Source organism: Drosophila suzukii, chromosome 3, assembly GCF_043229965.1.
Source record: "Drosophila suzukii chromosome 3, CBGP_Dsuzu_IsoJpt1.0, whole genome shotgun sequence".
Taxonomy (NCBI): domain Eukaryota; kingdom Metazoa; phylum Arthropoda; class Insecta; order Diptera; family Drosophilidae; genus Drosophila; species Drosophila suzukii.
In genome coordinates, this window is record NC_092082.1 from 83,069,923 (window position 1) to 83,093,348 (window position 23,426).

Here is a 23,426-nt window from a genome sequence, read left to right on the forward strand (position 1 = left end):
AGTACCGCCCTGGCATCCAACTCAAATCGCCAGAAGTGAGAGCCCTGATATAAAGGCAGGACAGACCGCACGGCGTGCCATTTGTTGTTGAGTCTAGCCGTCAACAGGAATCGAACGTGCGACTTTATCCATACTACCTCCTTTCGTTGACCTAAAAGGTGTGTGAGTGCGACCTCAATGTCGAAGAAATTAAGGATTATCACAGAGCAAAGCCATCAGGACTAAGGATACCAATAAAGCTTACAATGAAATTGGCTTATAATTATTGTGCTAAAGATTTTTCTGTAATTCAACCTCTTTCAAAAGTTCAGTTTCTATTTATAAAGTGCAGAGTAATCGAACCGAAAAGAATTTCTAATTAATTTGATCAGTTTAAATTGAGTTCTGTGAACTGCTATTTGAGGATATTTTTAGAGCACTGTTCTTAATTCAAGTGAATAACGAAATAAGACGAGTCATTAAATGGAACTCCAATTTCAGGCAATTATAAAGGACGGATAGGCGTATAAACTATTATAATGTGATAATTAAAAGGCAGAGTATAAATGATAACCATTTTTAGCACACGATTTATTAGTAAAAGATATTTTTCACAAAATCGTAATTAATTAACTATGGTTTTTTTCATAAGATTTGTAACCAGTCAAGTACCGCGAAATGACGAAGTTTTACAAAGTTTCACATATAATACTCGTATTATATTTAAACTTTTTTCCTGTGAGACAGAAATTAGAAATTGGTTTTCCAACATTTTTGGTGGCTTTCATAGTTTTCAGACCAAACCACAGACGAAACTGACCGAGCGGCATCCCATTTCCCTTCCAGATAATCAACTGCCAAGATGTGTGACGATGATGCGGGTGCATTAGTTATCGACAACGGATCGGGCATGTGCAAAGCCGGCTTTGCTGGTGATGACGCCCCCCGCGCTGTGTTCCCCTCGATTGTGGGCCGCCCCCGCCACCAGGGTGTGATGGTGGGCATGGGTCAGAAGGACTCCTATGTGGGTGACGAGGCCCAGAGCAAGCGTGGTATCCTCACCCTGAAGTACCCCATCGAGCACGGCATCATCACGAACTGGGACGACATGGAGAAGATCTGGCATCATACCTTCTACAACGAGCTGCGCGTGGCCCCCGAGGAGCATCCAGTATTATTGACCGAGGCCCCGCTGAACCCCAAGGCCAATCGCGAGAAGATGACCCAGATCATGTTCGAGACCTTCAACTCGCCGGCCATGTACGTGGCCATCCAGGCTGTGCTCTCCCTGTACGCCTCCGGTCGTACCACTGGTATTGTGCTGGACTCCGGAGATGGTGTCTCTCACACGGTGCCCATCTATGAGGGTTTCGCCCTGCCCCATGCCATCCTGCGTTTGGATCTGGCTGGTCGGGATCTGACCGACTACCTGATGAAGATCCTGACGGAGCGCGGCTACAGCTTCACCACCACCGCCGAGCGTGAGATTGTGCGCGATATCAAGGAGAAGCTGTGCTATGTGGCTCTGGACTTTGAGCAGGAGATGGCCACCGCCGCCGCCTCCACCTCGCTGGAGAAGTCGTACGAGTTGCCCGATGGTCAGGTGATCACCATTGGCAACGAGCGCTTCCGCTGCCCTGAGGCCCTGTTCCAGCCCTCTTTCCTGGGCATGGAGTCCTGCGGCATCCATGAGACGGTCTACAACTCGATCATGAAGTGCGACGTGGACATCCGTAAGGATCTGTATGCCAACTCTGTGCTGTCCGGTGGTACCACTATGTACCCAGGTGAGTTATAGGATTTATTCAGCCTGAAAACCATGGTTAATCCTTTGGAATTACCAATCCCCCACCAGGTATTGCTGATCGTATGCAGAAGGAGATCACTGCCCTGGCCCCATCGACCATCAAGATCAAGATCATTGCGCCACCTGAGAGGAAGTACTCCGTCTGGATCGGTGGCTCCATCCTGGCCTCGCTGTCCACCTTCCAGCAGATGTGGATCTCCAAGCAGGAGTACGACGAGTCCGGCCCTGGAATCGTCCACCGCAAGTGCTTTTAAGTCTTTCGCCCATTGCGAAAGCTCTTCAAAGGCAACAACCAGCAGCGACAACCCAACGGAACAACAATCCATACCCATCGAGCTTTTCAACAACATCAAAATCAGCTCGCACAGTGATAGACAAAAGCAGCGAACCCATCGCACAATTATCATCCAACTCAGATTCAGATTCACAAATACACAGAGCTCATCCTTCATGGCCACTTCATCGGCAGCGGCACAGGGGATTTTTACCATCAAGAACTACAATCTGTAAGAATCGTGGCTGTGCCCCATGTCGAATAGCAATAAAATGTATATGAAGAGCTTTTAACCCTAGTCAGAGTGAATTGAAAGCCAAATATATCTTCCATTAAAACTATTAAATACTTTAAATAAATACATTTTTCTATTACCCCCATCCGTGTACTGAAAACAAAAGCCCTGAAGGTCCGAACGAAGTTTGGTTGGTAACAGCTTTAAATTCCTTTAATTGACATTAAATTAATTGTTAACATGGTTTTTAGCCTTAGCCTAGCTAGTTAAATGAAAATACAGCGAGGATACTTGGTACCGGGACTTAGGCGATTAGATATATGATGGATTAAACATTGAAAGACTGGCAGTGGTTGATTATGAACTCAAAATGTTTCTTCAGCAGTGTTAATTAGATGAATAGTTTGGTTTTGGCTTGTGCGGTCGGGGTATCCTAAATAATATGAGTATTCGTTTTAGTTACACATACAATTTCTCCGAATTTCTCTCTCTCCCTTTTCTCTCTTAACTTATTTATTGCGAAGCTTAGCTAATACAATTATTGTACAGACCGGCATTGCACTAGTTTGGTCGAGCACTTGATATTCGGGAATCTTCAGTTATGGATAGGTCAAGGTAAAGGAGATATGAGAGTAAGGGTAAAAGGAAAGTGTACATATATGTTAACTTAGTATTTGTATATTTTTTTAGGCGGCTTTAAAATATGCCGATTTAGTAGATTTATTATTCATGCAATCATAATCATTAAAAATGCATCACTTGAGTTTAGCTAGGTAAAGTTAGCAAGTACCTTGGAACTTTCCATCACTGCTTATCGTTGGCATAAATACGGGGTTATCTGAGCGGCCTTAATTACCTAACGGGTACCGTCCGACTTATGGATTGTATTTTGGTCAATCAAAATCAGGAGCTGTCCATATCTTAAGTGATCATTATTTCGCCGATCACTTCAATTCCCCCCAATCCCAAAATGATTAGGTTATATATGGACATGACTCCCTATTTGCTATATTAAAGGCTCAAGTCCTCTAGTATTTACAATACTTAATACATTACATGGCAATATCTAGTTTATAATTTCGGAGAGAAATTTATAATTATATGTACAAACGTTTTGCTTTTGTTCGGGCTTCCTAAGGTATACACGATTCCTAAGGTATATTTGTATATCCTAACTAATATTCGAGAATACTTTTAACCATCGACAGTGGTTATGGCGCTGCACTCGGCTGTCGGACCCTTGGGGACTCTTGGTAATGGACTCTTGGTAATGCTTGGCTGGGGTAACCCTCGAATGCTTGGATGCTCGGATTAACTTAACCCTTGGTCCTTCCCGGGACGTAGACCCGATTACCGTTGGGAAGGGCAAACAAACTTTCCCGCTGACTATTCAGTGGCTTCCGTCATAACACGTCCAGGTAAAGGCCAGAATTGGGAGCAATATAGCAACCGCCGCAGTATCCGCCGCAGAATCCCCGCCGCATCACCGATGTGGTATCAAACTGAAAGGGGTAACACATTTATATTATATCCAGAAAAATAGAGAAAGGAAAAAAGGACACTTATTCGAGAAGAAACGTTCTTGAAATCAAGACGAAATTGCTCTAAAACTGGTTTCCGATATAGAGATAAAAGTTTTCTTGATTTTTTTTCGAGAAGAAAGTTATCTTGCAAACCGAGAAAACTTTGTTTGGATTTTAAGATTGAAAATGAGTTCAAGAGAACGGTATTCGGAAATGTCTTCTATTACTTTTAAGATATAGATTAAAAACTCACCTCACTGATACGCTTCATGACGGAGTATTGACCATGGGTCTTCCACAGGGTTCCTGGGCGTATAGTAAAGTCCGTGTTCTTCATGTTGATGGAGAAGTCTCCCTGCGGACACTGGCCAATGCGGTTGTAGCAATCCCCAGCTGATCCCAGCTTCTGGGGTAAGCCCCTCGTTTCGGCAAACTGAAAATCGTTGTCCACGATCCGCAGATCGGTGATGTTCAGTCGCAGCTTGCTGAAGTGCGTCCGTCCGGAGTTCTGGTCGTTGTAGTACTCGTGGGCACGCGACTCCGGTGGACAACTGGTGGTCTGCTTCGTGCGGTACTCGTAAAATATCGAGTAGTTCTCCTGCGGATCCACGTTTAGGTACTCAATGGGTCTACTGCTGCCCATTCCGTGGCAGTAGACGTGCACCGTACGCGATCTCACTTCCAGTTGGTAGTTCCCATCCTGGTTATAACCATAAATATCCCTCAGCTCGGCACAGCTCCTTGCTCTTCCCTGTTGCCTTTGGTCGCTGAGGGCATTTATGCTTCCGCTGTTATTGTTAAAGATATCGTTACTACTGCTCCTGGGTCTGCTGCTAATGCTGCTGGTGGCACTCCTCCTGCGGCAATGGGCTGGCGGACTGCACCTGTGCCTCTCCACCCTGGTGCGGGTGGGACAGGGAATGCGACCCTTGTGCGAGTTGAAGCACATATCCCTTCTCTTCTCAACACCCTCGCAGTTGCACTGTTTGAAAGAAGTTAATAACAGTTCAGATTTTATTACCCATACTAGCTTACCGGTACGACTATCTTCGACTGCCGTCGCACGCAGTGGTGGCAGATGCGTCGCTTGGAAGGACGCTTCTTTGCATCGCAGTGCCTGTCCTCCACTCCATCACCCTGCCAAGTTTCACAGCGCACATCCCTGGTTTGGTACTCCTCCGAGCAGTCCGCAGAACATCTTCGCCAGTCCGAGGCATTCCACTTGCAATTGATCCGGCAGGACTTGGTGGTGGTTCTCAGTTTGGGACGGTGCACCTTTCGGCTTATGCAAAAGGATTCGTCGATGTAAACTCTTCGCTTTCGAGTACCCGGAACCTCTGGTTTGTACACCCGCGTGCAGGTCTGCTTCTTCCTCTTGACACCCTCGCCACATTGCACCGAGCACTAGATGATAAAATTATATATTTGAAGATGTATTTATTATATTAAATGGTAGTTAAGACATCTCACCTCTGTCCAATCGCTGGTGTACTTGATGTGACAACATTTGCGGACGTCCTTGGGCCTCCTGCTTCCGCACCCGATTCCGTAGGGATGTGAACAACTCACAGAGCGAGTCTTCTCACACCAGTCATTGCACTCGCCCCACTCTCCAATTACCCAGTTACTAACGGCCACTTGATTCTATATATCATAAAACCAAAGTTATAAGAACATGTAATTAAAATAATAATGGGTATATTCAAAAGAAAAACTTACACGTGATTCGGTATATGTGGGGCAAGACTCAGAGTTGCAGACCCTGATGAGATTAGTAACCTGGGGCTTGGTTAGGGGATTACAAAGATCGTCGCTAACGCGGGAACCCTGCAGATAGCAGTGAGCTTCACGTTTCTGAGAACCCGTTCCACAGGACTTCGAGCACTTTAAAGGAAAGAAAAACGTAAGATCGTTGCAAAATTAAAATGTCTTCGGGACTCACCAATGACCAAGCTGATAGAACCCAGCAACCCTCACGACACTCCTCGTGGTAGGCCACATCGTACTTCAGTTTGCAATAGGACATGTCCACAATATTCGAACGCTGCATATCTGTGAATGTCTGAACGCAATGGAAAGTCTTCTCTCGGGTTCCCAATTCTCCACAGGCGGCGGAGCACTCTGAAATGCTCGTCACCGTGAGACTGAAATTGTATTATAAAAATTTTTCGTTAAAATTGAGAATGGAAAAAATTGTAGGACAAATTTTCTTAATTAGTCCTCTCACTTATTTATGAAGAAATGTTCTTGATATCAAGAAGAAAGAGCTCTCAAGTGGTTTTTCAATGTGGATGACAGATGATAAAGATAAATGAACAATTGATTTTGTCTTTCGACAAGAAAGTTGATTCGAAAACAGACAATACTTTGTGAAATCGAGAGAACAGTAATAAAAACAATTTTTTTTAAGTTTATAACTCACTTAAGGCGGCAGTCTGTGTTACAGGGTCGATCTTCGACTTTGGGCATGGAGGACTTGTCGCAGAACTGTGGGGCAACCTTCAAACCCTCGGTAATACTAATGCAGGCCGGCTGCCGATGGCTCCTGCCCTCGCAGAGCGAATCGCAGTTGCTGGGGGCCTGCATTTCCCAGCGATAGATCTCCACCTCCGCATCGAGATCCGGGGTCTTATCGATGGTGTAGGAATACGACATCAGTACGGTATCGGGTCGTTTGGCCGGACTCACGTCAAGGGAAATGATCTGTAAATTAATATATAGGTCATATACTTTGCCATTGGGTAGGGAAACCCTCAAATAGTACCTGGACTATAAGATCACGTGATAATTTCCATGAGTAGGTCGTGTTCACCTGCTCCACCAAACTGTTGGAGCCAGTGTACTGCATCGTAACACCAGCATAGACAAATTTGTATGAATATGTCTTGATGCCAGCATGACCGTTAAGAAGCTTGTTGTCCTTGTCATCGCTCAGCACTATGTAGTTTTGGTCAGGATAGTTTTCCTGAGTGATTATAATGTTGGAGGCGCCTGGGAATGAACACACTTGATTTCTTAATACTTTATTATTATAAAACGGTATTAAATAATAAACTAAAGCTTAAACCGTTTACTCATTTAGCAACTCGAAAAGCAAGCCTTTGGAAATATAAATCTAATCTGACCCGATAAATCTGTTTGTGTAAAGGGCTTCTAGTTAGTATTTTTTCGATAACATGTATTCGGTATTCGTAGGTGCTTTTTAGAACATTTTCGAAGTAGTGCTGTTTTATCAGAAAGGAGTGAGTCATAAAAGTTTGCTGGAAATAGTTTGTGTTTGAAAAATGTTTGATTGAAAAACTGAACAGAGATTTCTCAAGTACATTAAAAGTGCATTTTATAAACATGCAGATAAGAAATGGCAATGCCAAGTGATTAAGAAAAATGTTATTAATGCAAATTTGAAATCAGTGATGATGCTGTTGATTTCGAGTGCCTTTACACAAGGCCTGGAATTTACAAGATTAACGGTGGCGCCAGGTGGAGATAAGACAAATTGATTCCGAGCAATATATATACTATTAATGGTCAGTTTGGAACGGAGACTACCGATGATAGCCCAGAATCGGAAAGAGTGCAATCTTGGCGTACGTGAGGCGGTGGGGTGCATTCACCTGGCGCCGTTGTACCTGCTGATCCGGCGACAACTCTATCTATATACCATTAATACTATTCGCAAGTCACGAGCTCAACGACCACACAACAAACACGTAGGTAAGCGATTTGCCCATTAAGCCCGAAAGACACAAACAGATACCATTAGCATTCATTGAGGAAATTATTAGCCAAAAGTTAATTAAAGAAATGTAGTTAGACAAGTGCAAATAAGTACACACCTTTTGGTATTCTTGTCACATAGTAGAGTGTCTTATTGGCTTCATTCCCATCATTTAGACCCAGGAGATTGGATACGAGTAGGTTGCCGGTTACCTCATGGCATGTGTCATTGCGACCCTCGCACACGCCGCATTTGTCTGCAATAAAAAGAACAGGAAATTGATTAATTATGGAGATCCGCTAGAGAATCTTAGCGAGACTTCTTACCCAACTTGGCAATGGAGTTGAGTTCGTTGTCGCAACCCGCTGGCCGGCAAATTCCATTGACGCACTTGTCGAAACTGTCCACGGCGCAGGAGGTGCCATCGGTGACCATACTCTTCAGCATGAAATAGGTGACCCTCATGTCCATGCGGCAGAAGAGTTTGCAGGCATCCTCTGGGGGATGGATAAAGAAAGCATTGATTAGCTCAAGGAATTACAGAGGGCAATCCACACTCACTTTCGTATTTGGGCACCCACTTGGTGTCTGGGTTGACGCCCGGAATGTTAAGGTTCCGTCCGTTCATCGCATAGCACTGCTGCTCGCGGGGATCCATGCTTCCCTGCGGACACTGGTGGGTGTTGCAGGAGCGGTACTTCTTCCGGCTTCCGGTGCAGTACTTGCCACCATTCTCGGGCACCGGTAAGTTGCACTCCCTGCGCGACTCTTGAACTCCACCACCACAGGTGAGACTACAGGGGGTGAACTTGGTCCAGGGACCCCAACCGCCATTCACCGGACGTCCGTAACCATGTTTGTTGGACACACACTTGCCCCTCTGACACCAATGACCACCACTGCCGCAGGGCGTTCCATCGGCCCAGGGCAAATTGCTGGAGCGGCACTGATCGCCCTTTGGCATCCGGTTGCACCACAGCCGGCGGCACTCCTCGGTCTGGGGGCAATGGGAGAAGTCGTTGCCGAAGCTCAGCTGGCATTGCTGGTCCAGCGAGTAGATCTCACCTGGCAGCTTATTGTTGCCATAGTCAATGTCCTCGCCCACAAAGGTTTCCAAACAGGACTTGTCGGTTTTCCTATAGGAAAGGAAATCACTGGAAAACTCTCCTTAATAAGGGTAGTTCGATTTCTACTTACTCGAGAAACTCGGAGACAAAGTGGCGGGAACACTTCGACCACGACCACGGATGCATGTGGATGCCCATCACACTGGACATGATGTGGAGAACCTTGTTATTGTTGTGCCTCGCCACATAGGGCATACACTTGTCGTCGTCGTCGTGGTTCATGTTCAAGCTAAGGAAAGTAGGGTATTGGGATATATATAAATTGTTCTTCTTTAAATAATTACGCAAAAATAACTAAAACGCGAATTCTTCAGAAAACAGTACACACTGTCAAGAGATGATGTTCTTATTTTGCGAATTGGGAATTCTTGAGGAGAGAGTTAATCCTAGCACTAGAATGCATTACTTACATGTGTCCCAGCTCGTGGGCCATGGTGAAGGCGGTGGGCAGTCCGGTGTCCTGGACAATGGAGCAGGAACTGGCACTGCAAACGGTGCCCAGTTCGGCCAGGCCCAGCATGTGGCAAATCTTGCCCGGAACGCTGCCACAGATGGGTTCACTGGGTTTAAAAAAGTTGATGATTACGATTAGGAGTCCCTTTAGAAATACCACCTATCCCCATCCACTCACCGTGTAATCAGCATGGCAGTATCCCTTCGGTAGCCATATGTATTGATGAACTTGCAAAAGTGCTTCAGCATATCGTTACTGGAATTGGTGTTGGCGTTGATAATGGGCAGGCTGATCAGTTTCACTAGGGATATGCGAATCGAGTTGCCGATGCTGGCATCTGCGAAAATGCTGGACACGATTGACATCAGGATGAAGATGTAGGGCTGCAAGTCCTGGCCGTGGAATCGCTCCATGCTGGAGTCCACGGCTATCAGAACCTCCAGGGTGTACACCTGGTTGTCCACATCGGCATAGTGTCGCTTTCGTCGCGTCAGCTTAGGGGATTTGGTACTCTGCTCCTGCTCCAGCTTCTGAGCCTTCTCCATCTGGCTTATCATAGCGTCCAGGCCCAAGTCGAACTGGGAGACAGCCTGTCTGGCGTTTCGGTGTGATTTCCTATAGACCCAGTGCAAAACCTCATCGCTGCTGGTCCGGTTCACCGGCTGAATGAGAAGCGCGCCGAAACTGGTTTTGATATAACCAGTCTGGAGGAGAGACGAGAACGAGGGGGCAAGGGGAATGGGAACGCTTATTAGTAGTCATATTCGGCGGCATATTGATAAGCATAATTTGCAAAATGCGAAATGTAAATGAGATTTAAACGAAGGTCAGGAGCTAGTTGTTGGCCTTACCATGCCGCCGCAGAGCGAGACGGAGACCATCGAGTTGGGATCGTCCTCGACGTAGCCGCTGTACAGGCAGCGCAGGTGGCGCTGATCCGCCTCCTCTTCCGATCCAGGGTTCTCCTCCTCCTCCTTCAGCACCCGGAAGCGGGGCAACGAATTGTTGTGGATGAAGGAGGCGTCCTGGCGCAGCACCAAATGCAATTGGCGCCCAAACACTTCGAGGTTGTACTGCGGATGTGGGTCCCAGATCTCATTGCTCATGTTGCGATAGGTTCCCGTCATGGTGAAGGCCGAGGCAGATTCTATAGGAATGTGGGAAATATTAGGAAATGTAGTTCAAGACAAGGAGATGAGTTATAGGGAAGTATATGCCCCTAACAATATTATATTAAGGCCCCGAAGATATTATTATTGTTTTGTAATATATTATTTGTAACTTTAGATATGCCTTAAACTGTTTTATTATTTAAAGATCAGAACATACCTTTAAGAAAACTGTTAATATCGCTGTTTCGTTTCGACTCGTAAATCAGATCGCCTTCGCTAAGACTGTAGTTGTAGACTTTGGTGGGCGTTACGAAGGCGCCGTGATCCTCCTCCTCCAGATCCTGGGTGCCATCCGGAGGGCTTGGTTCCGCCAAAGTATAATTTTCGAGTTTTGTGGGTGGATCTGGAGGTATGCTTATCACATTGGCGAGGGGCAGTGAGTGGTTGCTCTTGGGCAGCACCTCTAGGGTTTTATGGGCACTTAGCATTCCATAATAGAAAATGGCCGATGTGGCCAGCAGGAAGACGAAGGCGCAGGCATACAGACAGGCGTGCTGCCTCCAGTGGGTGGACATCTTTTGGCTGCACTCGTACCTGTAGAACCACCATTCACACTTCTTCTTCAGCACGAGCTGGAATAAAGAGAAAGGGGACTCGGTTAATGGGTCGTATTCTATGGAAGATTATGGACTGCGGAGATATACTAGACTGTCCGGCATTCTCTCACACCTTGGGTGCGTAGTTCGATTAGTGGGCGGCTGGAAAGCTGGTAAGATAAGTGCTTAAGCACGTTCCACGTGCCCCCGATGTGAGCGATTGAGTTTCGAAAGAATTATTGATGAACTGCCGCCGGCGGACAGATACCTTGACCACCTGTGAGATGAGGAGGCGGCGGATGGCCTTTGGCTGCATACAGACCATAGCCGAAGCCGTTGAAAACACTTCCTCGCACCTCGAATTTTTGCACATTTTGTTTAGAAATAAATGCTTAAACGCTGAGGTGTAAAGTGTGCCAACGGCAATTTGTGCTCGAGAGATAAAACAAAAGCCAAACGATGCCGAAAAAATGCGAATAAAAAGATTCAGTACCCCCGACAGCCAGCCAAAAAAAATAATAAATAATAAAATAATAATAAACCAAAAAATAAGTAGTAAAATAAAATTTTAAATTGCCTCTAATTTGTAAATTTATGTGAGAGCTCTTTGTTTGCACCTCATCCGCTGAAATTGTTTTAGCCAATTCATATATCAGCGCAAATAAATTAAAATTCCCCCACGAAATTAGCAAGCTAATGCGGCTAAATGATGGGCTATTTTACATAATTTTATGGCAGCTCGGTGAACTCTGCAACCGGCGACACATTCGTTATGCTCATTGGCCATATTGTCGCCTCAGGAGTGTCTGCATTTTTCTGATATTGTTTTGGATCGAAATTAAGTATTTGGCGTGCCGTGTGATTCCGCTGGTGATCACATTTCCGGCGTATAATGAAGTGCTTTTGCGGTTCTCTCGCTGATGAGAATTGGAAACCGCAATAGTTCCCCCTATTTTCAAGACTTTAAATATAACACATAACTGAGCAAAACTGAACAAACTTGTCCTTGAAATTCCTAATTGTTATTGACCTTTCACAGCGCCACCGAAAGTAACAAATTAATTTTTTTGGCAAATAGCTGAGAACGTTGGGCCATATAATTCTCATTAGGTTGTCGGCGCCCTGTGCCACAATTGGGCTTTTAAGGCCTTTTAACGATCAAAAAGATGATTATCACAAATAGTGATGAAATGAGCTTTTGAAGACCACTCAGTATAGAATTATTCATCTCAAAACTATGTTGCCTACTTTTAAGCGCAGTTCTTCCTGGATCCCTAAAAGGTATGTTTATATACAAGATCATATAATATAGGTTAGCCTAGTTCATTAAACTCTCAATTTGAGTCCGCTTTATCGAATCATTAAAACACAATCAACAAATTGATTAATGGCCCGGGTTATCATCGAATTACCCGGCTTACCCAGAATCATTTTTATCGGTCAATATGTTTTGCGGAAAGATCGACGACTTGGTCGACAAGAATCTGGATCTGTTGGTGTGAGGCTTATCATAAATTTCATCCCATACTTAAATGCGTGTGCATAATTTGCAATGCAAATCGAGCATGCCGCGATGCCCCAAAGATATATCCATATCCATATCCACTGGGTCTCTGGGTATTTATGTACTTAATTAAACCTCCATTCCGGCGATCTCGGCTTTATCTCTCGCCTGGTTAGTTATGTATGCGTTTGGGAGTGCTGCTTATTAACTTGTTTCGAGAGCTGCCTTATAAATATTTAATCAGCGAAGCGTCGCCTGGTTAAGTACCCCTGCAGATGTGCCGTTCCTTAGTTTAGGGCTTCCATTGTTCGGGGGATCTCTCGACTTCTTCGAATTCTCGGATGGTTAATTTATTATTACGCTCTGACTAATTGACCAATTCGATGGTTCGGCCGAGGAATGGGCAGAAGAGGCATCTTTGCTGCCGAAAAACCTGTTTACACTTGACTGGGAATGGAAACAAACAAGCGATTTGTGTGTCAGTCGATTGCTTTATATTTTGCCGAGTGCCATAATTTATGCCAATGTGGCTATATGGCTATGTGGCCGACACTCAGTCTGCAAAGTCGTCTCGTCGCCGCTCAGTCTATCCCCGTGAAGGCCGCAGCTTCGATCTGAATCCCTCGTGTAAACCGCTGACCAGCGGATCGTATCGTATTGGATCGTTTCGGAGGTGTTAACCGACGAATGCGTGGAACGTTTGGCCAGACAACGCGGCGTATGCTTAATTACATGGTTGTGGCCACTTGCTGGCCAGCAATTGTTTGCTGTTAATTTGTATTTAATGACTTAATTGCAGTGTGCTGGCCAACTAAACTGGCGCCCTGTGCCGCTTTTGGCCAGCACGTCGTATACGCGATTTAAGTGGTATGCGCACATGCGCAAATTGAAATGGGAAAAAATATCCCAAAGTATAAATTATCAAATTTGCAGCTTCATATTTGGAATAAATCATATAGCCAGGCATCAATAAATCGCTTTGAATTACATTTTACCACTACACCATCTCACAATTATTTATATCCAGGCCATTCTGACCTTATATGCGATTTGCAACATGCATTTTGCCGTTCTTACTTTGTATTTCCAAATAAAAAAAACTTTTCCACTTTGTAGAATTTGGGGCGCGTGTGTTTACAGTGCCTCTGCTGGCGAATGATAAATAAACTTGTACACTTTATGGTCGTGCGATTTTTGGGGCCGTTATGCATGCGCGATGCGTGACTGCCTCAAACAAAATCAAAATCAAAATCGTAATCGAAATCGAAATCGTTGAAATCTATAAAAGAGAAATAGGCAACTTAAGCCTGAGAAATTTTTTTAATTACTTTCGAATTTCTTGGCAGATTAAAATATTCTGCAGAACAATTGCAATCAGGCAATTAATGGAAAACACAGAAATTACCATGAATTATTTTGCTCAAGACCGGCGAAAGTATTTGTAAATATTTTGAATGTGCAGCCGATCATTTTAAATTCCTGGAAATGTTTTTCCCAATTTCCTTTCTAGAATTGACAAAGGAGAAGCGCAATGCGGCGTGGCCCTTGAAATTCGCCAAATAACAAATGGTAAAAGAAAAATAAAAACGCCGGTAAACAGCCGGCGAAAAACAGGGCCATTAAAATCATTTTCTGTGGGCTTCCCTGGAAAAAATCTGAGTCGACTGTTTAACTCTGGTCATCCGGTGAATCCCCCACGCGCCAAGTTGAAACCATAACCAAAATAAAAAGAAAAAACCAAATCTAAAACCGTCTATGACCGCATAGACGCAGTCTTTATAGTTCATGGAAATGCATTCGTATATCTAAATTGAAATCAGCCTTTGGCTGAAGTGCATTTACAACTTCAAATTCACAATTGAAAGCCATCATCGCAAATTCAATCAATTAACCTTGGCCAAAGACGAAAAATGTGCAAAAATTTAATTGAAAATGGGCTACAAAATGCATTAGACAGAATCGACCGGCTTCCATTTATTTGGCTTGACGGGCAGCCGTCTGGCTTTTGGTCGCCTGACTGGCTGGCTGGACAACGCCTGGTTTTATTTTGTTTTTTTTTCCCCCCCTCACCATATGTTGGCCGTCTCAAGATCATTTGGTTATATGTATTCCTCGGGAAGATGTGTGGATTTCTGGAGGGCAGGAATGTTTGTTTACTGCCGCACCGGCCTCCTATGTTGCTTAAAGAACACATTGCTGCCGGTCTAACCTTGAATTCGCAAGATATATACATATTCGATCGTTTCAAAACTATAAAATAATCATCTTTGTTTAGCTTTCGTTGCCATATAAAAATTTGTGCAAAAAAGCCAGGGAAAAAAATGACCTGGGCAGGCGACCTCCCATCGTCTCTAAGACAATCGATCGATCGAAGAGATTAGCAAAGATATATATTCGCATTCGTCTATATGCGAAATTGTGCAACTTCGATCTGTTTATTTTGGAACGTGGGAAGCATGGGATGACTTAGATTTTTGCAGCCTGCACTTGTCCCAAAAGCGTCGTAAATATTTTACTGCCCATTAAATTGTAACCTGCCTATTGGGTTTGGGGTTTGCGTTATTATTTTTAATTTTATTTTGTCATTCGATTAAAGCCCGTTTTGTTTGTTTACTCAGGTTTAATTTAATACGCGTTTTAATGGCTTTGCTTTTGATTTATTTGGCACACTTTTGCAAGTGGCGCGCCTTATGAAAAGCGTAGACAAGCCAATATATTTCTCTATGGGCACACACTGCGTATGAGCAATGTGCGAACATTTGGCAATTTGTTATTATGCTCTGTTGCAGTACAAACTCGTAATTAGTTGATACATTAAGGCTTTTTTTAAATGTTTCCCATAAATTCCCCAGCTTTGGGGTTCTGAAAACTCGTTTGTGTGCATTTCCTGACTTAAACCTTGGCTCCATTCAGCCTTTTTGCCTTCGAAAATCACATTCTCACACCCGATTTATTTATTGTATCTGCAGTGTGTTGCCCACGCGGCCAGAAAACATATAAATTACAAATATTTATTTGCTCTCCGACGCTTACAAAGTGTGTGCGTGTTTATTTGGACAGCTCGAGATGAAATCCCCGCGGCGAGGAGTGGGAAACAGGCTCGTTGGCTGCACCTGGCACACCTTCTTAAAAACCGAAGTCCAAAAATCGAAAAAAATACGAAAAAACCGAAATTCGAGCCTCAATCACAAGACAATTAAAAGCCGTTTCGTTTTTTGGAAGGCAGCCGAGCGCACCCGTTTGAAATTGAAATTCTGGGTTGTAAATTAACCGAATTTACTCGCCTGGACCCACTTCAAAGGAAGGCGGTTCTTCTGCGAAACCAGTGGGCGGTGGGTGGTGCTCGGCACAGAACAGATGGCCTTCTTCTTCGAGGCAACAAGGTGTGGATGTGCCTAAATGGCCTAGCAACCGGTGGAATGCGAGTGGATTGGACAGGCTGGATGTTTATTTTTTATGTGGTTCGCTCAGGTTGCAAATTAAAAAGCTCTATTGGGATAAATAATCGCCTTGTCGAGAGTATATAAACAAATGTTGGAGAATCACCCAGGAATTTCGCACAAGTTCTTATTTCACTTGCGTTAACGATCTTCGCTTATCCGCCGAACCGCTGAAACTGAATCTCAAACGGGGCAGGCCAAACTGACGTCCTTGTCTTTGGAGACAAGACAGTGTCAATGACACAATGACTATGTTGTTTATCTGTTTGCATTGCGTTGGGTATCTCATAAATATTTCAAAACTCAAAAATATCACAAAGAAGGGAAGTGCGCACGCGGAATACCTGATGCAACGCCTTTGTGTATGCAGCACTTGGCGGGTAAGATACATCTGATGGATACCTATAAAGATATATGTTTGATATACTACCTTGGCCAGCCGGCTGACCATGTGTTATCCTCTCGCTCTCGCTGGCAAGCAAACAAACAAACAAAAAAACAAACAGGGGTAAATAAAATTTAACCAGAAGGCAGAAGTCCACCGTGTGTTTGCAAGAAAATGCGAATAAACTTGAAATGCCAACGATGTATTGTTTGCCTTTGTTTGGCGGACGATCCTCTGTTATTGTTTTTAAACCATCTTGTTGTGCTTGGCATTGGAAAATGCAGTTTTTAATTGTTTCTGATTATGCATTTGAGTAACGACAAGTCCCAGTCTGACATTTCAATTGAGCTGGCATTCCCAAACCCATCCTTGTCGCCATCTCCAATCATCATCATCATCATCAGCATGTAAACATTGTGTTGACTCGATCGTTAGTTTGATTGGATATATCGGAGGGGTCTTCCCCGCCTTGACATATACAATGCGCTGGCAAATTACAGCCGAAGTCGTTTATTTTGAATGGCATCCCACAGCCAGTCGATCAGAAATACCAATTGAATGCCAAACGAGCAGTTTGATGAATTGCATTCCCAAGGCGCCAGTGGAGTGACCATTAAAAGGGGGGACAATTATTCCATATTTCAGGGGGAATCGAGATTCTACGCTCCTGAACGAGAACTTCACGTGACGTGAATCAAGAATGGACCGTAGTATAGTGCACATCCATTAATTGACTTGAGTCATTAGCACAGGGGCTATTTTAATTCATCAAGTCAATAAATAGCTATAAATCTATTTTTACACGTTCGCGGTTATGATGAGTGAAATATTCGGGGTAATTAAACAAAAATAGTCAGACGTTTATGTGATTTTCCTTAGCCACACACGCAGACCTGCCTGAATACCTAAAGTTACTCACAGGTAAATGGCCAAGGCTGACTCATTGACTCAGGAACACTCGGCCATTGAAAATAGAAAACTAGAAAAATATGTTAGAATTATGAGTTTGGAAAATTCACATTGGCAATTAAGACTCGTGGCGGGCAAAAGAAAACATCGACTGCCCGCAGGTGAGATTCATTAATTTTATATGCTAGCTGAGAGCTTTGGTTGCCTGGTGGGGATTCGTTCAAAGTACACTTTTAAGAGCCAAATGGGAGCCAAGAAAAAAGAGGAATGGATAGGAATGATCATACCCATTTCAAAACCAAACAAATCGAATTGGTTTCTGGAATTTCATATTGTTCTACTGGAATGTTAAGGATTGGGCATCTTGAAAAAAGATCACCATTCCGGGAACATTGGTCCGCCAATCTGTCTGTCACTCGAATTGGTTCCCTATTCAGAAACCAAGTGGGGGCGCCTTCGTCATTGTCACTGTCACATTCGCAGTCGTAGTCGCAGTAACTTGTCATTATAAACATATAAAAAGGAAGATCTGGACCCCCACTGCATTTCACTGATGTGGAATGGCGCCACATCAATCATCGCATTAAAAAGATAGTAAGTAAAGAATTAAGAATATCAATCTTGGGTAACAGTATCGATTTCCTCGATAAACTGGACCCAATGGTTCCAGTTCCCATTCCCTTTGAATTCCTCCTGACTAAGCATGTCTGTGGGAATCTCGCAAGACAACCAGTCACGTCAAGAATTCAAAGCCAAGGAAGTTCCATGGAAATGGTGATCAGCACTTCGAGTTTGTATTAAATTCTGTTCCGGCGAAGCCCAGTAGCAAAGTACTCAATGGGACCCCCTTTTGGGACCCAGGCCCAGGAATCAGCAGATGTGAAATTTGAAGAACACGTGCTCCGTCAATCCGTCTGGCAACTTGCATTCCGCGAGCTATGCGGAAAAGCCTTGCGAAACCCTCCAGCGATCGCATTTATTCTAATTATTGTCATTTTTTGTTTTACTTTATGTGCAGTGTTAATTTGAGAGCACTGTATTTGTATCTTTGTATCTTTATCTCTTTCTGTTACTGTTGCTGTTTCTGTGTCTGGGCGAGTTTGTCTGGTTGTCTGTCAATTAACCTCAGCGCTTTGCGTTGATACAGTAAGTTATGGCTTTTTAATCGCTGAAAATTTGCATGAGCAACTGGGCTCGTGCTCGTATTTCACTCGCTCCGTCAGTCAGTCAGTCATTCAGTCAGTCAGTCAATCCAGCAACTTCGCCTCATTAGCAGGCCCTGCAGTTAAGTCCATGCCCATGACTCCAAGTGCATGCCAAAAGCAAAGTTGAGTTCAGATCGGAGTCAGAACTGCACTGTGAGAAAATACCTCTAAAATAAGCTACAAATATTTTAGTGACTTTTAAGTAATTGCATATTTTTTTACAAAAGTATCAATAATAATATGATACGATAATGTTATATCTTATCTAAATTATGTGTACATATTATTAATAAATTATTCAATACATAGTATTAATATCAATATATGATATTCCGTTTCGGAGAAATATACTTGCTTTTGAAAAAGAAAATATGGAACTAAGCTAGGATATCCAATGAATTGATGGCATATTTTAATATTTGAAAATTATATTTACCATCTGAAAGCGTTAAAAATAAAACGATCTGAAATTTCAATTCTTTGTTTAGTGCATATGTAAACAATTGATATTGCTATATGGCACTGACATCTTAACATTTGTTTTCCTGTGTGCCTTAGTGCATTCATTTCATTCAGATCTTGGAGGCAGTTCCTCTGCATTTCATAAATTATTCATTGCGAATCCCTCCGAGTTGGACATTTTGTATCTGGCAGATACGTCAGTAGACGGTAAACCGTCGACATTTGACGGCTGACGTTTGAGGCACGTCACTGACCCCCCGATTGCATTTATGAATTTGATTTTGGCGGCGATTCCCGTTTCACATATTCCCCGAATGCCGAATGCCGAAAGCCAGCAAAAGCCAACGGGACATATGAATCAGCCAGAGTCGGGCAAACTTATTACCCGCATAAGCACTTCTACATGTGAGTACGTCTGCATGTCTGAGCATATCAAAATTTGGCCGGAGGTCAGTGCACTTTTCAAAAAGCGACATTATTTATTGTTCCGAATCGAGATTGGGTGTTAAGAATTTGGGGCATTGGCAGAGGGGGGGAATGGGGGAAAACCCACTTCATATCTGAGTTCTAATTAAACAGGCAATTAATAGGCTCTCTAATCAGATTTGCCACAGCTCATTTAGTTTGCTTTTTTGATCCCCTCGCTGATCTTGAATTTTTTTTCTTTTTTTTTTTCGACTAACTTGCGATACACTCAAGTTCGGGTTCGAGTTCAGCCAAGTGCGCTACATATTTGCATATTCGTTGGTATTGCCCACTATTGTTGCTGCTGTACCGGCGATGTTGCTGCTGTACCGGCGATATTGCTGCTGGTGTTGCTGTTGCCATTGACCGGCATCATTAATCTTAATGATGCGAAAGTTGCGACTGATTAATTTGTTCGATAATGAAAATTGATGGCCCTGCCGAAGGGGGAGGATCTTCTTTTAATCGATCTTACAATAAACGGAAGCAAAGGAAGAGCCGGCTGAATTGAAGCAAAATAACGATAACAAAAGGCCTTTCAAAACAAGAAAGACTGAAAAAAAATAAGCACGAACCCGGGTCAAGTAAAGCAAGTAATCAGACAAATGTTAAATTAATGTTCAACGAAAGTTATGAGAATATCAGCGTGTTTCGCTGTCGTGCAACTTCCGACACGTTTCTTTAGCCGACTTTGTTGACGGCTTTTGTTTTCCATATATTCTACATGTGCGTAGTTGTCAGCAAAAAGATAGATATCTCTATTAACGCTTTTCCGCAGACAATCTATTGTGTTATTCTGACCGCCCCAAAAGTGCTTCCCAATCGCATACCAATGCACTATGCAAATCCTGATTTATTACATTTTAACACCCACCATTTATCTCGAACATTTTTATGTTATTTATTTACGGCTCAGAGATGCTGGCAAAAAAATTAACGCCTTTGGTTTTGGTTTGTTCTCACTTTTTTGCCCATTCAAAACATTTATTTATTTCTTGCCGGCTGTTCTACTAATTCCAAGAGCTCAAAAAAAATGTCACACGAAGAGGAAGAGGAAAATTCTTATGAAATATCTTGATACGTTTGCACATGTATCTGAGATATGTAAGTCAAACCGAATATGTCTAGTCGCAGCTAATAAATCCAAATGAAAATATTTCACCAGACATAAGCACTCGGATCGGCCCACATGTGCCACAGTTATTATTGTAGTGTTGTCTGCTATTTATTTTTATTTTACATATTTAATACATATTTTATTATTCGCAGTTCTGTTTCTTCTTTACGTTTCTTTATTGTCAAATTGCTGGTGTATTTTTTAAAATTTTCTGTTTATGCCTTGCATATATCACAATTTTTTATTGCAAGCTGCTTTCATTCGGTTTCTTTTTACTTTTTTGGTAGGTTAATTAAGCAGTTTTATTGTTTCCTCGTTGTTGTAGTCTTGCCATATTATATCATAGTTTTTATGACTGTTCTCGAGCCGACAAACGTTCAATTCGCTGCACACAAGAGTTCATTTCAAACAAATACATACATCAAAATTCTGACACGCTTCTGTCTGTTTGGCAAAAAAAAAATCAGAAAGGAAAGTACACAAAAAAGTAAAATAAACATAAAAAAATAAATGGCAAATTTAAAAAAGAACTGACTATGCTATTTTGGGACCCGGCATTGGCGTCCTCGATCGCTCTCGTTTCCATGCCATGCATTTCTTTAGCTTTTTTTCTCAGCCAAGCATTTTCTATTGGAAATTTTATTTTCCCATAAATCTAACCTCAAAGCTTCTCGCACTCATCATTTGTCTAAATTTTTTTTAGCACAGTTTTCTCGTTTTTTGTTTATTTTCCCAACATTTTCTTTACGCACATTTCTCTTCTGTTTTGTTTGCTTACGCCAATCGCTTGCAAAAAAAAGTTAACAAATTAATGTTGCCTTTTTTCTTTTTGGCCAATCCACATCCTACAGCGCCAGAAATTCGGTTGGTATCACTATTTTTAGTAAAGGGCATGTTTACTTAATTTTCGATTTTTATTGTATTTCGATTTCATTTTATTTTTGCAGTGGCGCTGAAACGTGTGAAAGTTTGGCATAAACATTGCTTCAATTTCAATTCCAATCTATTCACCGTGTAAAATATCTATTTAAAATAGATTTCTTTTGCCAGTCGGCATTTTGTAGAAAATATTTATCAAGTGTTTTACTCTCAGGAATCTGAACATTAATTTTATTGGGCACTGTGTGTAAGCAAATAGCTTAAGTTGTTTTGTTCTTAAGTTAAAACTAATGGTATTCGAAAATTTTAGAATTTTTTCCAGCCGATGAAAGATATGTGGATTATAATACCCGGTGCTAAAACTAATTTCCTGCTGGGTTATTAAATACTTGGTGAGCTCTTTTCGAAAAAGAATACCATATTTTTATGAAATTAGGTAATTAAAGACTTAATTGTGCTAGGCTTTTAAAAATAAAATTTGTAAATTGTTCAAAAATGTGTACAAACATTATGCTAATTAAAGGTATTTATGAATTTTATATTTTTAAGGCAAGAAAGATTATATTCACCTCTGAGTCAATAGCTCGGAAATGACAGTTTATGAATTATGATGATTCTATTCACTACAACAATTCTCAAGTTAAGAATATTCGAAAATTCGTCAGACTACGTTAAGTAATAAATTATCTTTTCCACATTTATATTATGCAATTTTATTTGTCTGTGTACGTTAAATATATTTCTGCACTTCCGCTGCACAATTTTATTATCCCACACGAATTATGATATTTTTAATTTTCGCCTAGTTCTTGGCACATATAAAATTCGGCAATATTTCAGCGTTTGCAGCAGTTGTGCAGAGATCTTGGCGCGAAGTTCGAAATAAGACTGAGGGAACGTTTTCAGAAAGCATACAAAGTGTATTCGCATTTTCCTGCTCAGCGTTAGTTATTCGCGAGCGTTTGGCCTGTGTAAACAATCTGGCGATATAGCTGTGCGTATCCACAAGGTTAGGAGAGCAGGTAACTCGTGGTGGGTGTGTATGGGATTCTGTTGGAATATGTAGGATCTCCAAGCCTAGGTATGCTATGCTATATGACTGGAGAGCTCTTTCCTTCGAACAGAAGAGCACCGCAATCCAGTGAATCACGCAACCACCTCTAGACGAAAATGCTTTCTTTCTCTCGCAAATAATTTTAGAATACCACCTATACATACGCTCTCCAATATGCTTTCTATTTTTTTGCTATTTGACTTATTTTATTTTTATTTTTCTAGCAGGCCGCACTGTGCCAACAAACTAATAATATCGCAGCTCTCGATTGCAACCATCTGCAACGGATTTTGACAATCTGATAAATGCGATACAAATTGCGAAAATACATATCTTTCGAGAGGAGGAATCTCAGCAATGCTGGCGCCCTGTGGCCATAAAGCTCTGCACTTGACCTCAGTGCCGCCGGAAAGGCGGAAAAGTTTATTGTTTCAATTGGCAGTTGGCAGTTGGCGGTGTTCCCAACCACAAACTAAATGAAAGACTGGGGGTTCTGAGTGGTATGTTCATATACTGATCTGGATTCGGGGAGTGTCTTGGTTCGTTGGGTTAGCACCAACGCCCTATTCGTGCGAATTTATGACCAAATAAAATCGGAACGCCCCTGACAAATTCTGGGACTTTTTTTAAAAATTGCCGACGTCTGTTCCGCTTTTTGGCTCTAATTGCCAAATGTCTATGTTATACGCTCGTGCCTCGCCCGCAATGTCTGTGACATAAGGCAATAATTCCGAGATCTTCTGAGATCCGACATGTGGGAGCGTTGATCTTTGGGGCTATTTTCGGAGCCCTGGTCTTCCAGGAAGTATGCAATTTATTATGCAAACGGCTTGGCTAGCTTCCACTGGGTTATTTGCACTCAAATTAACTCTAATTTATGGTATTGTCCCTGAATCGGTGACATTAATTCGATATAAAAAATAGATATATACGAAAAAACTTGCTGAACCAGCGTTGAATTTGCCAATTCGGCTGTTTGAATTTTCATGTCTTATTGCACCTTTAAAAGAAATCTATATTTTGGTAGATGATCTTAGATGTGTGAATGTGGAGATCCTAGCCCACTAATTGGCAAACGCCCCAATAAAAAAGCACTTAAATATGCCTTTGTTTGTTATGATTTCCTAATTAGCAGCATATCAAATCATAATTGGGCACTAAAAGTATATTTTATTGTTGCA

The 23,426-nt window shown here is 42.4% G+C and overlaps 2 protein-coding genes across 3 annotated transcripts in view; one reads left to right on the plus strand and one right to left on the minus strand.

Annotated features, from left to right (window-relative positions):
* On the plus strand, positions 1 to 2,434 carry Act88F (Actin 88F). The gene is made up of 3 exons (XM_017069954.4): positions 1 to 158; positions 826 to 1,766; positions 1,835 to 2,434. The coding sequence occupies exons 2-3, from the start codon at positions 842 to 844 to the stop codon at positions 2,038 to 2,040; spliced, it is 1,131 nt and encodes a 376-aa protein (XP_016925443.1). The 5' UTR covers positions 1 to 158; positions 826 to 841; the 3' UTR covers positions 2,041 to 2,434.
* Positions 2,435 to 2,481: 47 nt separating this feature from the next.
* The window catches only part of AdamTS-A (ADAM metallopeptidase with thrombospondin type 1 motif A), a 36,104-nt gene continuing 15,159 nt past the window's right edge, over positions 2,482 to 23,426 (minus strand). The window contains exons 1-17 of one of the 2 annotated variants that reach the window (XM_036817400.3): positions 21,761 to 22,055; positions 10,447 to 10,861; positions 9,969 to 10,264; positions 9,295 to 9,821; positions 9,074 to 9,223; positions 8,734 to 8,892; positions 8,098 to 8,672; positions 7,863 to 8,033; positions 7,655 to 7,792; positions 6,583 to 6,809; positions 6,241 to 6,521; positions 5,761 to 5,962; positions 5,538 to 5,702; positions 5,289 to 5,462; positions 4,854 to 5,222; positions 4,072 to 4,800; positions 2,482 to 3,797 (exon numbers count right to left, since the gene is read on the minus strand). In XM_036817400.3, the coding sequence (XP_036673295.3) occupies positions 3,699 to 3,797; positions 4,072 to 4,800; positions 4,854 to 5,222; positions 5,289 to 5,462; positions 5,538 to 5,702; positions 5,761 to 5,962; positions 6,241 to 6,521; positions 6,583 to 6,809; positions 7,655 to 7,792; positions 7,863 to 8,033; positions 8,098 to 8,672; positions 8,734 to 8,892; positions 9,074 to 9,223; positions 9,295 to 9,821; positions 9,969 to 10,264; positions 10,447 to 10,804 (4,620 nt within the window). In that variant the 5' untranslated portion in view covers positions 10,805 to 10,861; positions 21,761 to 22,055 and the 3' untranslated portion in view covers positions 2,482 to 3,698. Of the gene's footprint in view, positions 3,798 to 4,071; positions 4,801 to 4,853; positions 5,223 to 5,288; positions 5,463 to 5,537; positions 5,703 to 5,760; positions 5,963 to 6,240; positions 6,522 to 6,582; positions 6,810 to 7,654; positions 7,793 to 7,862; positions 8,034 to 8,097; positions 8,673 to 8,733; positions 8,893 to 9,073; positions 9,224 to 9,294; positions 9,822 to 9,968; positions 10,265 to 10,446; positions 10,862 to 21,760; positions 22,056 to 23,426 lie in introns of those variants that run through there. The other variant, XM_036817399.3, reaches the window with a different exon arrangement.

Excerpts from the sequence above, each read along its gene's own strand:
- Act88F (XM_017069954.4), top strand. The coding sequence starts at position 842 with ATGTGTGACGATGATGCGGGTGCATTAGTTATCGACAACGGATCGGGC. Across the intron at positions 1,767-1,834 it reads TGGTACCACTATGTACCCAG|GTATTGCTGATCGTATGCAG; the intron begins GTGAGTTATAGG and ends ATCCCCCACCAG.